Genomic DNA, 17,612 nt, shown 5'->3' with positions numbered 1-17,612 from the left:
GCTTTTTAGGCTTTAATTCCCGATGTCACGATCATCGTGAGCTTCCAAAGCCGTCGCAATCAGACATTTTGGAAAAACTGAAAGTCAGGTTTTGTTATTCACACAATTTGACAGTAAGACAAGAAATAATGGAGACATTTTGCTTGTTTTTGTTCTTTCTTTTTTTGCAGGTAAAGCAATTAAAAAGAGATCTGGCTGCAGTTTCTTGGATTTGTGTGAAATTTGCCACAAACGACAAAGTTGAAACGCGACGCCAGCCGTCCAACTTGAGCAAAAGCAGAAAGTGAAGACGAGACGTCATCGCCAGGAAGTGCCAAGAACGCATGCGGCGGCGAGATGATCAGAGCGCTTCGGAATTCTTCCGCCGCCCTAACGAGCTTTCGCACCAAACTTTACGCGCTTGTAAAAGAACCGCAAGCGAATTTCCTACGTCGCCGTGCGGGCGATCGCGGACGGCGATTACAAACAAACAAAATGACTTTGGGGCCTCAAGACGGCTTCCCGCAACATTGCCGGCATTTGCAGCGTTGCGCCGCGCGCCGTCACGGCAGCACCGACATCTGCCGGATGAGACGCGCCGGAATTAAGAGAAGACGAAAAATACGCGCCGTAAGCTACAATGGCCGTTTTCGCTCGCCGTCTCAGGCATTTACGATTCAGCACGATCGGACGAAAGATGAACATTTCCAAATTTGGAGGTTTGTGCCCAAAATTGATCAACAATTTGGACATAAGAATTGCAACTGGACCGGACCGCATTTTAACGCGAGCTTTCCAGACCAAAAATGTGGACGTCCACTTTGTGCCTGAAGTTCAATTTCGAGCGGACAGAAACGCTTTCTGCCCAAACTCGAGCCAATCACAACTTTGAGCCAAGAACTGATTCATAAAACACATTTGAAAAAGGCCTTAAGAGGCTCACACAAAACGAATCCAACTTGAAATGCGAACTTCCTGCCAAGAAGAAAAACAAAGTAGGAGGAGTTTTTTTCTTCTGAGTGTTGTTTTTTAATTGATGATGTCATCATACAACAAGTGAGAGAAAAAAAAACTGAAAAGAAGACAGGAAGACGTTGGAGATGACGCAACAAGTTGGCAAAGGAATAAATGTTCATAAATAATACCAAAAAAATAAAAAATAATACACGCCAGGAAGAAAAATGGTCATGACAAGAAGTGGTCACATGATCAAAAGAGGTGCTGTTATCTTGTCCGCTTGTGATGACATCATCCGCCGCCATCTTTGTTGCGGTGGCTGCGATGGTGTCAAAGTTGTTTGTCGTTTGTCTTTATTGATGATTTGTCAGATCTGAAGGGGGCGGCGGCCACTTTCCGGGCCCCCAGCCCCGCCCCCGCCCCAAATCCTATCAGACGCTCCGTTCCCAGGAGTGGGAGGGGCTAGTGAAATCTGCGCTCACCCCAAAATAGCAGCAAGTGTTTCTTGGATTTGATTGGAGGCCCGTCGAGACGTGTCGCTCGCTCGCTCGCTCGCCCGCCCGCCGGCTCGCCCGCTCGCTCACTGCTGCTTGGAACGCCAAAAGCGCGTCGCGATGGAGCCCAGAGACAGACCCGATTTCTTCTGTTGCGACCACTCGCCCACGCGCTGCTCCTCCTCCTGCACACGCACGCACGCACATTGTTAATACGTGTTTGTCGCAGTCATCCCAAACATTGGCCGGCGACCAGTCCACCACTTGCTCGTGTCGAAATAGCAAGCAGCTCCTCGTTTATATACATTAGGATGTCACAAAAGTCAGCACACCCCTTACATATTTCATAACATCTTTTCACACTGAAGAAAAGTCTACAGCTGATTTTGTTCCCTCAAATACAGCCATTAACTCCTGGCAACAAAAGTGAGTACACCCCCAAGTGGAAAAATGTCCAAATTGAGCACACTTTTGACTGGCTCGTGTTACAAGGTCTCAGGTGTGTTCAATTGTCTCGCGCTGGTCGTCCAAAGTTCAACATGGCACAAAGTCTCAGGCCCCGCCCACGCAAAAGCCCGTTACAACGTAGCCGCACAAGTTTCTTAGCGCTTGGGCAGTTGGTCCACACGGCGGCGCCGTTTCGGAGCTTGAAAGCAATCACTTTTGGAAAATAAACAACGTGAGGTTGCTTTTCGGGCTCCATCACCAAACTGCCACTTTTCCCGTAGGGGTGCGCTCACTTTTGTTGCCAGCTATTAGCGGCTGTATTTGGAGATAGTTTGAGGGGGGCAATAAATGGACGCTGTTCTACAAGCTACACGCTTTTCATCGGGTTGTCTATGAAACGATAGATTGCAAAATGGAATTGATCGATTTGTCATTTTATTGATTGAGCTCGATAGAGAAACAAAGCGAGGCGTGTCCGAATAAATGTGCTCGGCATCTTCTGCATTCTTCAAAGTCGTTTTCATTTTGCATAAGACACATCGACGCAAGTTATGCACGATTTGTTATTTTGAAAGAAATGTTTCTTGCTTTCTTTCTTCAAATAAAATAATTGAGAATTCTTTTTTTGGACATATTGCTCAGCCCGAAATGAAAAGTATCTGCAGAAATGTGCGGGAGGGGTGTGTTGACTTTTGTGAGATACTGTACGATGTGCCCCGTGACAGCTGACGGAGTATTTGTGAGGTGGCAAATCCAGGTCCACAAAGTCAAAACCCTGCCACCGTTTGGCTTTAGCGCCAGATGCTAGCGAGCTAGCTAGCTAGCTGCCTAGCAGGTAAACGAGCACCATGGGAGCTAGCTCTAGCTAGCGGCTGGCGCTAAAGCCAAACGGGGGCAGGGTTTTGACTTTGTGGACCTGGATTTGCCACCTCTGGCGAGCAGCGCGGCTCCACCGGGCGCCACTGGACAACCGCAAACGCACATGAGCGCACGCCGCCGCCGCCGCCGCACACACCTGCGCCAGCTGCGCCTGCCTGCGCTTGAAGGCGTCGATGGGGTCGTCCTCGGAGGCGTAGTTCTCCAGCACCGAGCGCACGTCGTCCACGCCGCTCATGGCGATGGCTGCCGAGAGGGAGAGCGGTCAGGCGGTCGTCACGGCAACGGGCCGGTCGTCACGCGCGCGCTTACTCTTGAGGAAGTTGGCGAGGTCGTAGAGCGTGCGGTCGTCCGAGTCGCCGTCCCACTTCTTGAGCGCAACGCCGTTGAACGGCTGCAGGCTGAAGGCTTCGCGCTTGCAGTCCACAACGATGACTTTGCTGCCGTCGCGGTTCAGACACGACACGTCCTGAGCAAAAAAAGCATTTCCAGGAATCCCTTTTCAGAAAAGTCCAAACGGATCCTTTCGATGTCTTTCACTTCAGGAATTTGCAAATATTTTCTTACTTTTACAAAAACAGGACAATTCTCGTCACGTTTTCATTCATATTTACGATGATTGAGATCAAATTAAAGACAGAAAAAAGATTTTCCTTTTGTTCTTAATTTGCTTAAGTTGTGTTTATTTGTTTTTGTGTTTCTCCATCTTTTGTTTTGAGCGCCTCCTGAAAAAAAACTTTTCAAGACCGCCTGGAATCGAACACGCACACACTTTTTTAGTGGTGCGTGCGTGAGCGACAGATGGGGAGGCTCGGCCCATCGACGGAGATGCCCCGCCCCTCAGAAGCGCTCGTGTGCGTTTCATTCCCGGCGGACGCGTCAGTCAATCGTCTTCAGCGATCAATAAAAAGCAATCGATTGGACGTTTGATGACGTCACGTGACTGACGGCGCTCGCTGCGCAAATGCGAAACGATGGGTCGCGCACACAGTTCAACAGCTGTCCGCTGATGTCGGCCACCATTTTAACAGTCGTGGCGCCAATCATTTTCACAGAAATGAAAAAGGTTCAAGCTGACGACGCGCAACGATTGCCGATCACCACCTCGACGACTCCTCAGTCCAGAGCGCCTCTCACAGGTCAGCTTTGGTACTACACCGAAAGAGCGGCAAGTACGAATGCAAAACGATGACCCCTCGGGGATGATTTGTGCTCGGGAGTTTGTCCGATGCGACAAAACTCCGCTTCAGCTACTTTACTTTGAAGGGCAAAAAGGAAGTTTGACTCTCAATGATTTAGAAGCGCAAAAAAAATGCTAAATTGGCTCCTGCGATTGAGCACGAAGACTTCAAGTGGATTGAGGAGTTTCATCTGGACAAAAGTAGTGCTTTGACGGCATTTTGGAGCACATCGGCCGTCACACTTTCACTCAATTTGGTGCTTTGTGTTGTGTCGACATTACAAGTCACATTTGGTTTTGTAATGTCAACGACGACAGGATAAAAATAATAATAATAATAATCAATGAAAGCATGGGAATTGGGCATCCGGCACGCGCTGTGAACGGAACGTCCACACAATCATTGCGCGTCTTTGAATAAAGACCGCCGCTCTTGCGCTGAAAGGAGAGATTAGTGGTTGTGTGTCCTAATCCCAAAGTTGCAGGTTCGATCCCAGGCCCTTGTGGCCATGTCCTTATAAGGAAAATAAAAGGATACAAACAAAAGGATGGACATTTGGACTCCATCAACTAATCAGAAAGAAAATTGCCAGATTGATTGATTGTTAAAATCATCATCAGTGAAAAGCTCTAAAAGGGAAAAACTGCTCAAATAAGCAAAGTCATCGGCGCAGGAATCGTTATGGGCCGATCACGCTCACAGGTGATCGGCTTGGGAATCGGGAAGACGATTGTCAAGTGAGCGATGCTGCAGGTGGACACGCACCTTGACGTGATGTCCCTCCATGTAGCGCGTGGCGTCTCGGAACAGACGATACAGGACGAAGCCTTGAGGGTCGATGCCGTCAATCAGCGGGTACGCCGTCTGCGCCCACAAGAGACACAAAAGCGCTTTCAATGACTTTGCAAAACGTTGGAACGACATCGGCCACTTCCAGATGTTGACTCCACGTTTTTGCGCTTTTGCGCTCGCGTACTTCCAGCAGCCCGAAACGTCATTTGTGCGAGCGTCAGGTGCCGAAACGTCTGCGCCGATCTCATAAAGCTTCACAACGGAGACGTCGCTCACTTCAACAATACAACGGTCGGATTGAATAGAAAGTGGGGCTCTCCTTTCCCACAACAGAGGGCATCACGCAAATGAAGTTAAAGAGTGTAAAAAGAAATCCACTTTTGTAATCACTTGCAAAAAAGACGAAATAGCGAGGAACACTCCTAACACGTAAATGTGGGCCATCTGCAGGTGTGTGTGCGTGTTGCGTGTGTGCGTGCGCACGTGCGTGCGTGCGCACGATATCAAGTCTCACCATGCCAGTCTCTGCGGTGAAGATGATGATCTCGTAGAGCGGCGCCAGCTGCTGGAACAGGTAGTCGATGCCGGGTCGTTTCTTGAAGCGCCACCCGGTTGCCAGCTGAAACCAAGCAAATGTTGTGATTCCTTTGGGCGTCACGTCCAATCAAGTGAAAAATTGCAAGAGGAACGGACAAAACCAAAGTGTCGCCGGCATTCTCAGTGTTTTAATATGCGCAGAGACCCTTTGTGCTTAAAGTATGCTAACGCTGCCACTTTGATGCTAATTGTTAGCTCTTTTTGAGTTGACTTTGAAATAACGCTTGTTCTCGGTTTATTTTTTAGAATCAATTGAAATAAACCGCTTTTTCCCAAAAATGATTTGCTTATTGTGAAGCAAGTGGACGACAACGCAAGTCGAGGCAAACGACGGCAGATTGATGGCTCGTATCTGGAAAAATTCCCAAGTGGAGGTCACGCGTAGCTCAAGGCAGTGCTGCACTGAAGGAAGCTAACCAGCTAAGTAGCACCGCGAACATCAGCTCAATTTCAAAGTGTGGAAGAGAAGAAGAAATGTTGAAAATTCAATGATTGATTTGCTTTGTACCAAATATTCTTCCTGTTGAAAACAGACTGCAGGCAATGAATAAAAAATAAATAAATAATAATTTTTTTTTTTTTTTTTTTATCATCACAAGTTGATACCGGAACCTAAATAAGCCCGCGTGTGCGCACGCGACCGGAGCAGCGAGGAACCACAGGCCAACGTTTGCGTGCCGACGTACCGACCACTCGGGATGCAGCAGCACGTCCGTGAGCTCCAGCACGAGCGTGTACGGCGGTTGGTAGTACGGCTCCTTGACCGGGTCCGGCAGCAATTTGGGGCTGGTGGGCTCGATGATCATCTGGCGACACCGAGCACAAGGCCTGAGGATCTCGCCGGCCGTTCAGTCCGGCTCGGGCACCTGCGGCCCCCCCCCACCTCACCTGTCTGTAGTCCTGGAAGTACTTGGCGGTTCTCTTCAGCTGCTGGACCACCGGCGGTTCTGAAAGAGACAACGTCCGGCCGTCAACCCGCCCGAGACGACAGCGGCGGCTTCTTTGGCACGAAACGCACGACGCGTGTCAGAAAAGTTCCAGGACTGCCGTCACAAACGGACACTTTTCGCGAATCGCATCGGGTAAAATGGCCGACGACCAGACCGTGCCTCGGCGCACCCGAGTGGGAAAAATTCCTATGAATCCACAAGGTTTTCATTTTGGGATTTTTTTTATGAGTTTTGCCAATCCTGGGGTTTGGAAAGGGTTTTTGTTTGGAGTCAGGATCGCATCCAATTGTTTGCCAACCTGACGACGGCTGCATTTGCACGGCCTGCGACGGCCGTCAGTGGCCACGCGTCGCCGCTGATGAGCGCTCGCCGGCTCGCTGTCTGCTCGCGGCGTGTCCAGCTGCCGCCGCGCTAATGACGAATGCTAATTAAGACGCGCGGCCGGCGTCGCCACAATAGCGACACGCCACACGTGCGCGCTCCCTCGGCGCACCGGGACGCGCGCGCCGATGCTCCCCGGGGGCCGCCGCGGCGTGCTCAAGCGGGGAGCGGCCATCTGCCGCAACTCGCCATGACGACACTCGCAACACAAAATCAATACGAGGGCTGAAGAACATCATTTGCAATTTACATATCTTTGGAAAAATGTACACATCGTTTCAAACGTTCAACAAATGAACATGAACGAACTAACGGTTATTAAAGTTTGGGAAATCTCGATGACGTCGCTTCTGCGTGACACTTTCAAACGTCCTCGCTCCGTTGATATCAAAATAAACGGACTTCAAATCACATTTGAAATCATCCCGACATTTTGCTGTAATTATAGTTTGAGTTTGTTTTATAAACATAAAATGTAGTTTCAGTTAATTTTGGTTTTTTTAAAGCATTTTGCTTTTGATTTTATTTCGTTAACAAAAAAGTTTTTGGGAATTTTAGTTATTTCGTTCGTTTTAGCAAACTAAAATAACCTTGCTAACTAACTAACTTTTGTCAGTGATGATTAATCGAACGTGTTAAAAAGTGACTTATGCTGGTCACTTTGCTTGCGAACACACCGTGCAGTCACTTCCTGTAAAACCTTGTCAACACTTCTTTTTTTTTTGCCCGCTGGAAAAAAGACTAAACAAACTACGCAGGGAAAAAATGTGACGTGAATTAACTTAATTGAATAAAAAATGCAATATCGCGTGGCAGTTGAGCCGTTTTTAAAACAGGCCCATGTGTGCAGCCCATGGGGGGGGGGGGGGGGCAGAAGGGGCATTTGGACACCCAAAGACGGAGACAAGCAGCAAAGGAAGGAAAGAGGAATAAAAGCAGGAGGAAATTGACGGCTGAAATTAATCTGATGTCTTTTATTGAGCGTAGAAAATGAAACGCAAAAATGACGGCCATTTGCGTCGTGGCCGTGTGCCGCCATCACGCACGCGGGAGGAAACGTCCGCTCGCGCGCGTCAACGCTTTTATTGCAAATGTTTCACAAAATGACATTTACGTAAACGCAGTCAGTTATGTGGAAGGAGCGCACGAGGAGGCGGATGTTTATCAGCAGTCATCTGTTGCTGACTCCTCCTCCTTTTTTTTGTCCATGGTTTGGTATGCACGTGGCCAACAAACAAACGCCCCCCCCCGCGTGCACGTGCGCGTTGTGTTTATGTTGCCCACATCAGCAAGTGAAATCACACGGCAGGAATGTTCTGGAGCTTTAAGAGAGAACAACAACTACACACGCACACACAATCACAGTACACGCAAACATTCACACGACATGCACACACATTACACACACACACACACACACACACACACAGACCACAAGTATGCGCGCGCACGCACGCACACGCACTTTCCAATGAATGAAAACATTTCAAGATGCACTGTAAACGCCGACGCAACATCCAAGTTTGACGTCTCCATCAGATACACACACGCACACAAACGCACATTTCAAGCTTGCGTAAGTAAACACACCGGCCAAAAGTCATTCCGATGTCTACGCAACACGCGAGTCTCCAATATAAATATAAGAATATAAATGAATATCGTCTCTCAATGTCGGGTATCGGCCTCAATGTTATGAACGAGTGTTTCCCGCGAGATCCGTTTCTCAGACGCTAAGAAGCTCATTTCGTTGTCGCTTTTAAGCGCTTGTTAACATTCGGGTCAGACTTAATAATGACATCAACACGATTTGTAGCTTTCGGTGACATGGAGTCCAGCTGAGCGCTGATCTTGGACCGTTCATTTTTTGGGCCAAAACAAAAAAACAAAAAAAACAAATCACTTCCGTCTCGATTGAGCTGGAGAACATTCTGGTCCATCCACTCATTGATTTGATGAATACGCGTACTCAATGAATGCAAGTCATGACACCTAAAGTGTGATAAGAAGGGGCAGCGTGTCGATAATAAATACAAGGGGTCCAAGAACGGAGCCTTGTGGAACCCCGCATTTGATCTTTGTTTGCTCATGACTTCCAATTGAGACAATTGGCATTTGAAGCAATGTTGCGAGTCTCAGCTCACTCTCGCAATCAAGTGTCAACTGGTACGAAAAGCCTTCTTCACATGTCAAAGCACGTTTTCGTCGGTGTTGCAATTTAAAGGTGTACCGAGAGAGTTCAACTGTAACGAGAGCACATTTTTCTTGCTCTTAACGGTTCTCCGTAAACAAAAATCGGCCCAAAACTTTCTTGCCGGTGGATTGAAGAGACGACGTGCTATGCGGCGTTCAAGGAATCTCACACTGAGGAGCTTCGGCTGCAGCGTCGTCACGCGCTAAAAGGACAGAAGGAGGCGTTCGCAGCACTCACCTTTGTCAAACTCATCGGGAATCTGCGAGACAAGCAAAAACAGACAACTATTAGAAAAACACGTGCACGCGGCAAACAAAAGTGTCAAGTGTGAGCAGCGGTGCTTTTGATTGGGAGCAAAATGGGAAGCAAGTTGAGGGCGCAAGAAGAGCGACACCTGCTGGCTAAAGGCCGACAAGGATGAACGACGACGACGCTTGACTTTCGATGATTTCTCGCTGGATTGTGCCGCGTCCATTTCTGCACACGGACTCAAGTTCGCAATAAGCGAGGCAGGAAGAACGAGAGGTTTTGATGCAGCTTCTGACCTGAAGGGGTCCCTTAACGCAATGGTGGTTATTGCAAAAACGGCCAGCAGGAGGCAGCAGAGTTTAAGAGATCAACCAGGGCCATGTGGCAAAGAATGATGAAACTTAGCTCTATTCTAATGCTAATTGCAGCAATCAGTCAAAATCCAGTAAAACAGCTGGGAGCGAAGGGGGTTGCTTCCGTCAAAATGGCTGCCAGTCAATGAGTTCATGTGGAAAATATTCTGTATTTTGTTTTGAAACCAAATAGATGATGTTCAATGGGGGGGGGGGAAAAGCCGTTTTTATTGACCCAAATATTCCAAAAAGGTCATTGTAGTGCACTATCGTTTCAAAACGGTGATACTGCGATATTTTTCTTGGGAGTTCTCATCACGTCAGACTTTAATGTCAGCCCATGAGCCTTGCCTGAACCTAAACAAAACTTTAAAAGGATCTGTGGGAACACTGACAGAAAAAAAAAAAAAAAAGGAGGAGGTGCGAATGAGGCCATTAAAGCGTCGTCGGCACCTCGGCATGAGGCGCGAGCGGGGGAGACGCGTTCCCGCAACCTGGCCCGACCCCCACCCCTCGTTTTCTCCCAGCATGCAAACTTTGCACCCCCAAAGTGTGACGGGCACGCCAGAGTCGCAGCTGCATTTGCATCATGAGCTCGTGGCGCCTCGTTAGCGCATTCGCTCAAACGCTCCTCTGGATTTCGCCGCTCACGCGGCAAACACGTATTTTATGACGACTGCGCTCGGGAGCATGAAAACACAATTTGTGTTTCGATTTGAATGACGGGCGAATATAATGTGTGGCACGCAAAATACAAATTTGGGGGCCATGAAGTCATGTGCACAAATGAGCAATATTTGGGTCATTTGGGAACTTGACATGAACCCAGCGTAAGCCCAGTAGGAGCTAATCATTTACGGTCGTGTCCTGAGGTTAAAATGAACAGTTAAGAAGCGAGTGTGCTTCATACATATTTAATCATTTCAAAACAAATGTTGCCAACAAACTCTTTTCTGCGTTTTTACAGGAATTGTTCCGACTGGATGCGTCTGATGCCAGGGAAAAAATATTCATGAGCGAGAACCGTTGGTCACAAAAGTCCCTTCAAACAATCGCGTGCATTGTTGGCCTCTCAAGTTGGAGGAGGAGGAGGAGGAGGAGGTGAAGTGAGGAGAAGTGTGCCTGCACTTTGAAGTGAGGCGCAGGAAACAATCAAGAACTCCACACAAGAGTGCGAGAAACATCCCGCAGCATGACACGTGCGCAACGTTGCCCTCTGCAGGACAAACAGCGGCAGACATCAACCTGGAGCCAAAGGCACAATTCATTCATTTGTATTTTTTTTATTTCGTTTTTTAAGTCGTGGCTCTCATTCGTGCGATGCTGTCACAATTTGGACCTTGACGCAGAGCAGAAAATGGAGGCAAGCATTTTCGCCTGTAAAATCTTTATTCGCCACGTTGTTATGAACGGAAATGTGAATTGTTTCGTTGTAAATAGTATATTGCATATTTTGAAAAAAAACTCTACAGTATATAAAACTTTTTGGGGGGCCAGATGTAATTTTTCTCATAAGCCGCGGGCCACAAATGGGCCCCCGGGCCATGGTTTTGGGACCCGACTTGTGGAAGGACCAAAGACGATTTGCGAGTATTTAGCGTTGCGGGTTCGGCCACAAAAGGAGCAGACGTGACGTGCCAAGGCGCCGCAGCCCATTCAGTCACGGGGACACCTGGCATGTTGACGGCCGGCGCCACAAGTGTGGCGGCGCGGACGCGCGACCTGTGCCGCCGCAAGCAGACGCGTGACCTGTGCCGCCGCGAGCAGACGCTCCTCGCGCAACTGTGATAAGTGTGCTCGTTGGCGCCCCCGCAGGAAGTTCACCGCACTAACGACGGTCGTCACCATCGCACGTCTGCGGCCACCAAATGTCTCTTCTAAAGTCGGGCGGCATTTGAACAAATTACAACATTGTTGTTACACTTTCAAGTCAATATTTCCAATGTTGGAGTTTTGGCTGCATGTAAACATAATAATCAGGTTTCCATCCAATTGTTTCAAAATAAGTTCAGCGTATTTACTGAAAATGCGCAAAACGGACACGCGACTTCTGCCGTTTCCATCTGTTGTTCCGTTGCGAATATTGAGAGGGGACTCCGGCGCTGTAGGTGGCGCTATACACCAAAGAGATGTGATCCAGCAGCAAAAGACCAGGAAGCAACTGCGCCGTGCGATGACGTCGTACGAGTTTGCTTTTGTACTTTTCGATAAACCGCAGCGCTTCTTCGCCGTTTTCCATCTTGCGTTAATATTCGCTTCTTTAATGAATTCCAAAAAGATTTCCGTTTCGTCGTCCCCCCAAACGTACCTTACTTTATTGTCCGACATTGCTTTTGGGACCGCAAGCGTACGTGTGACATGTCTCCGGTCTTGTCAGCGATTATTGGCAAAACCAATCGGCAAAATTCCCATTTTCCTTTTTTCAATACGCTTCAAAAAGTGTAAGAACTCTTTTTGCGAATTTCTAGTGTTGCCATTCCGTTTTATTTTTGCTTTTCTTCAAAATTTGAATAAAAATGGGCGGATGGAAACCCAACTGATGATATCATTGACAAAGACACTACAGTCAATATATTTAAAAAAAATCATCATTTCTGTTCAAGGTCCAGACAGAACATTTGAGAGCAAAACAAAAGTGCTTGACAGCATCTTTGAAGCCGACGTGCAGTTTGCAGTCTTCTTTTTGGGTTCTTTTGCATGGTTTGTATTATTTACGGGAAACATGACAAGAATCAATAAAGCCTTTTATGTTTGTTTTGGGAGGAACACAGATGCTTTTTTCCTCCTCTTTTATGTCGTTTGTTTCCCAGAAAGAAAGTCAATTTCACCAAAATAAAGCTTTGTTTACAGAAAGTGCCTTTTTTATATAGTTACGAGAACAAAACCCTATTAAAAAAAATAATAATTTAAGTCTTAAGATGACAATTAATTGGTATTGTCTGAAATTTTTTTTTAAAGTACCGTTTGCTCCCCAAAGTAAAAAGTTGGAAACAACAAAACAAAAAAAAAACGTATTTTCTTTAAAACAGGAATTTGTTGTTTTCATTTCATTTAACCAAGTCGGTCCCGTTGAGATTTAAAACCTCTGCTACAATAATAAAATAGCTTTTTTGGGCTAGTAAAGTTTATATAATAATTAAGAGGTACTGCTTGAAATAAAATGTATTTTTCTTTTTTTTTAAGAAAAGTCCTGTTTGTTTCCCAAAGTAAAAAGTTGTAACATTATGAGAACAAAGTTGTTGTTTTTTTTTTTTAATAGAAGAATTTGAGGGTGAAAAAGTCATGATGAGAAGAAAGCGCTTCAATTGTGCCAAGCACAACATGTTGTTTGAACCTTTGAGCAAAATATTGCCGTTTGCAGGCCGCGCGTTTGGGAAGCGCAATCGTCATAAAACGTTTGTCACAAGTGGCGGCTTCAAAGCCGAGCAGGAAGCGTCCCGACAAAAGGCCGCGTGTGCCGTAGTGGGTGTGAGAAGTGTGCCCTTTGAAGCCAAGTGCCGCGAGTGGGCCCGTCGCCCTCCTTGGCCTCTTTGATGCTGCCCAGACAGACGCGTCGTGCAGAAATTGTCGCCTCGGGCATCAAACCAAAGCGCTCGTGTCGCACGTACGCGTCGACGCACGCGTTGAACAAAAGGCGAGAGAAGTGTGCTGCGTTGGGGTTGTCGCTTGAAAGGAGACGCGTTTCAACGACGCGCGCCAACTGCGCAAAAAAGTGTGTCCGCTTATGAGATCGCGCTCGCTCTAAAGAGATCATGTTTTTTTTCCCAGGGCCAATACCGTCACTGATTATTAGTAAAGTCAAAGTTAACCGATATTTGGATATTGTGACATTTATTTTCCGTTAGTGAAAAAATATTGGTGTCCAATTTTTTTTAACACAAATTCACATTTTGAAATGTGTTGAAAAGACATAAAGTATAATGCTTGTCATCCAAATGTGCATCATCCTCACTAAGGCCTGTTGAAGGATTCACTTGTTGGCCTTTTTCGTTTTTCACACGTGCACGTGCACGCGCACGCGTATTGTGGGAGGGCTTGATTTCAGAAGCTTTGCTTCTCATTTTGGTGTTTATTTTGGCACTTCTTCAATTGGACAAAATATATTATTCAACTTGGACCACTTGTGTGTGAGTGTGTGTTTTTTGTCTTTGCTACATTGTGGGGCCCATACAGTCGTGTTTTTCCAGGTTTAACTACCATTGTGGGGACCGACTTGAAATTGTGGGGACATTTTTTTGGTCCCCACAAGTTCAGAGCTCTTTTTGGAGGGTCAAGGCTTGGTTTTAGAGTTTAGGTTTGAATTGGGTGATGGTTGAGGTTCGGGTCAGGATTGGGGGTAGGAAATGCATCATGTCAATGAGATGTCCCCACGATGACACAAAGACAAGTGTGTGTGTGCGTGCGCGTAACCCACCAGATGTCCTTGTTCGTCCACGGAATTGGTCCCTGAAAATGAAGAAGAAAAAGTAAACAAGCACGTCCTTTTTCTCCAAGCATGAAGTCGATGAACGCATTCCAAGTAATCTTCATCACCTCATTTCAATTTTTGAAGAAATATCCATGACAATATTCAGCATAAAAAAATGTTGGTTGGAAATTGTGATGAAAATTTTGCCCAACGCTAGAGATGCAATCATTCTTCAATTAAACAATAATTATTTTCAATTCTTCAAATTGTCCAACTGATGCGATTTCAGCCTCTCAACAGTAAATATTGGTCCATTTCTGTTGTCCTCCATGAAAGCAGACAAATTAGCTTTTGTGCGTCTGCTTTGGATGAAAGATCAACATTTTTTGCTGATCTTCTGACGGATGTTTACGGACCAGACCAATGCAAGAATTTATGCTTGTGCTTTTCCCGGACTGTCAAATTGAAATAACGGCATTTTGTTTCTTAAACAAAAGGATAGAAATGAAAACACGTTTTTCGAATCCAATTCATTGATTAATCAAAACAATACTGATTGCTAATTAAAGTAATAGTGAGTATATTATTATTATTATTATATAGTGAATATATTTGAGACGGGCTCACACTCGAAAGCTTTCCCCTCATTTCCCAGACGCATTCCTGCCCGTCTTCATACTTCCAGGAGGAAAAAGGTTGAATCCACGCAGCATCGGCGCGTTCGTCACGAGGACGCCGACGGCCACATTTTCCTTCGCCAACCCAAAAGGAGCCGAAAAGAGCAGCTGGCAGCGGCCATCGGGGTCGACCTTCCCCGTCATCGCATCTTGAAAATTCCTCACGGTGATTTCCTCTCCCGGGAAAAAAAAAGGCCCGACAACGCGGCGCGCCGCCGCCTCCGGCTTTGTGAAAAGACGGCGGCCGGCAGTTCCGATGGAAAAGGTTGGAAAGCGACAAACAAATGAACGTCGTCGCAACTCGCCGCTTTCACCATCCAAAGTCTCAATGCCGTTCAACTTTGCATGACAAGCTCCGCCCACAAGCCACAATGGCTGGGCGGGGGGCAGGAAGCCAATCATGTGCCGGCCTCGCTCACTGGAGCACGGTCCAAGTCAAGCGCATCACTTTTTCCTTTGTTTTCTCAAGAAACGCAAAAAGAAGAATTTCCCCGCGTGATGCATTACAAGCACTCCATTTCCCTGGATGGTTCCCTCCTCCAACACAGATGATTCCAATGATCAGCTCATCAGCGAGCTCTGCAGGAGCCTGATAACGATCCTGATCATTGGATTCAGGCGTGTTGGCGGAACAATGCAGGACTGCGGCCCTCGAGGACCGGAATGTAAAAGACCAACAGTACGACTTTGTGAAGCAAGGCAACGTGCAGCCGACCGAAATGTGGACAAGCCGAAAATGGCGTCCACTTGACAGAACGAAGGGCGTAACTGCGCATCTTTTGGCGTCTTGCACACGCGCACGTTGACGGACGCTCACCGAATACGTAGACGACGCTGACGGCGCCGCCCAGGCCCATCAGGCCCGCCAGCCTCAGCACCATCTTCTTGGCGTAGGCCGTGTTCTCCTTCTGCTTCTTGTCGCCCGTCGCCTGCTCTCCGCCGCCGCTCGCAGCTTCGCCGCCCTCTGCTGGAGGAGGCTGGCCCTGCATCACAACGCATCACATGTCACACTGGACACGTCATCTTGACTGCTCCGCAATGGCTTGAAGTCGAATCACAGGCGCTCGCACGTTTTGGCACGAACAAAATGGACATGTCGCTGAAATCAACAACAGGAAGTTGGTCGGCCCGGCAAACTGTCAGCGGTGCCTCCGACGTGCGGAAATATTTGACTCAAAATGATAGCATGCCGATCCTCAAATAGTGGAACCTTGAGTTCCAATTGATTTTGCTCCGCGATTGCATTCTCAATGCGAGGTATGTTTCCCATTGAAACAAACAGGAAGGCCAATTCATTTGACCTTATTTCGATCATTGTATGGTAACCAATAAAATTTCTATGCAATATAGAAATTAGAGGTACAACGATTAATCGGCAACTAATCAATTATCAAATAAATTGATCATTATTTGTTTCGAGGCCTTGTTCAATTGCATCTATACTTTGACTGCACTACTTTTCAACAATATGTCGACACTTTTTCAACTTGAAAATCAATTGATTATTATTTCAGAATAAACGCTCATTTTAAAAACGCCCAAGACTTTAAAATGGACCAGGGTTCACCTGGATGAGTCTCTTCCTATCTAGTTTAATGAGACTTGCCCTGAATCCAAAACACATCCAGACAATGAACGCCTTTCGGACGCACCAGCTCGTCTCCGTTTTATTTTATTTTATTTTTCACTTTCTCTTACCCTGACTTACTTCTTGTTTGACTAAATGAAGCCTTGCCGACGCATTCGCATGCTGATGGTGGGCTGACTAATCGCTTGAGTCAGTGCTTGATGAGAGACGCAGCAGATTTGAAAAGCTAATCGCTGATGGTGATGTTAATTTAATCATGGCAGTCGAAAATCACGATCACGGTTGAATTGTGATGAATTGCACAGTTCTAGTTTACTACAACTCATTACCAAAAACAAGTGAGCATTCAAAGGAAGAAGGAAGAGGGCTATTGAAATCCGAAGGGGTGGAAAAGTGGGAGAACACGAGGCTCTGCTCCGAGTCCTGACCTTCATGCCAATCCAATTTCAGTGCTAACACAACACATGCAAGGTTCAACACATGATGTTTGAACTCACCTGCGGTGTAAGTGAGAGCTGAAGATCCTTCTTTTTTTTTTTTGTTACATACACACGTGTCCACGAAATGTGACCTCTGCATTTGACCCATGTGGGTGGCCACGCAGTTAATGTTAGCCACTGGAGCAGTTGGGAGGTTTTGGTGTCTTGCTGAAGGGCACTGCAGCCGTGTGGCCGGAAAGAAGCAGGTTCCACCAGGTGGTGGCTGACGATCTCGTCTACTTAGCCATGCCATTTTGCAGGGATCATCCATGCAACAGCCATGATTGAAAAGGTGCACACACGCATGCTTATATAACTTTATGTCAATTGTCATCACAAGCACACACATAACAACATCGAAAAGAAAGGAAACTGCTGTGTTTGTTCAGGTTCTACCTCTAAAAACACTTTGAATCGCAGCTGGTGACAGTGCTAGCATGCTAGCAGAAGCTAACACCCCATCGAAAGTTCATAGAAACGTTGTAGGACACACGCAACGGCTTAACAACTCATACTTTTTTCGTCCACGTACCTTACTTTATCATCTCGGAAAGAAAGAAAAAATAATTTAACGTAATATAAGCTAACGAAAGGTTGGACATGCCAGTGGAAATGCTTGTTTCATGCACCTGGACGTCCCGATAAGCACCTTGGCGTTTAAGTTCAGCCGCATTCACTCGTTCCCCACCAAGCCGACGTTGACTGTCTGAGCAAATGGAGCGCACCCAATCCGGCGCCTCACCTGACTCTGCTGTTGGAGCCGCTCCTGAAGAATCGCCTGCGCCAGACCGCCCGTCGCACCGTCGTGGCCGGCCGGCGGTTTGTCCGTGGACAGTATGCGTACGACGTCCATCGCGGCGTGCGCGCCGCTGCGAAGCCTGAGAAGGCCCCGGCTCGCTCGTACACACATGGGGAACACACACGCTGCCGACATCTTGGATGACGGTTACCGGCGAGCGCCTTCTTCCTTCCACTCCGCCGAGCAAAACGACAAAACCACCCGATTGGTT

General features: G+C 47.1%; 1 protein-coding gene across 1 annotated transcript; it reads right to left on the bottom strand.

Moving 5' to 3' along the window:
- Window positions 1-984: 984 nt before the first annotated feature.
- On the bottom strand, window positions 985-17,604 carry timm50 (translocase of inner mitochondrial membrane 50 homolog (S. cerevisiae)). The gene is made up of 11 exons (XM_086080746.1): window positions 17,345-17,604; window positions 15,353-15,518; window positions 13,865-13,896; window positions 9,086-9,107; window positions 6,212-6,270; window positions 6,010-6,129; window positions 5,241-5,345; window positions 4,700-4,798; window positions 3,066-3,222; window positions 2,893-2,999; window positions 985-1,615 (listed from the first exon to the last, which is right to left on the bottom strand). Exons 1-11 carry the CDS (start codon window positions 17,534-17,536, stop codon window positions 1,517-1,519), a joined length of 1,158 nt encoding a protein of 385 aa, XP_085936872.1. The 5' UTR covers window positions 17,537-17,604; the 3' UTR covers window positions 985-1,516.
- Between the last annotated feature and the right edge of the window lie 8 nt (window positions 17,605-17,612).

The sequence above is a fragment of the Leptonotus elevatus genome, chromosome 7 (genome assembly GCF_054856555.1).
Source record: "Leptonotus elevatus isolate MCC_2025b chromosome 7, RoL_Lele_1.0, whole genome shotgun sequence".
Taxonomy (NCBI): Eukaryota; Metazoa; Chordata; class Actinopteri; order Syngnathiformes; family Syngnathidae; genus Leptonotus; species Leptonotus elevatus.
This window is presented reverse-complemented; position numbering and strand designations above follow the sequence as displayed.

Bases quoted from the DNA above. Each gene is read 5' to 3' on its own strand.
- timm50 (XM_086080746.1), bottom strand. From the start codon at position 17,536: ATGTCGGCAGCGTGTGTGTTCCCCATGTGTGTACGAGCGAGCCGGGGC. The intron at 9,108-13,864 runs GTGGGTTACGCG...CTTGTCTCGCAG, and splicing joins TGGACGAACAAGGACATCTG to ATTCCCGATGAGTTTGACAA. The intron at 1,616-2,892 runs GTGTGTGCGGCG...GTGCGTGTGCAG, and splicing joins GGCAGGCGCAGCTGGCGCAG to GAGGAGGAGCAGCGCGTGGG.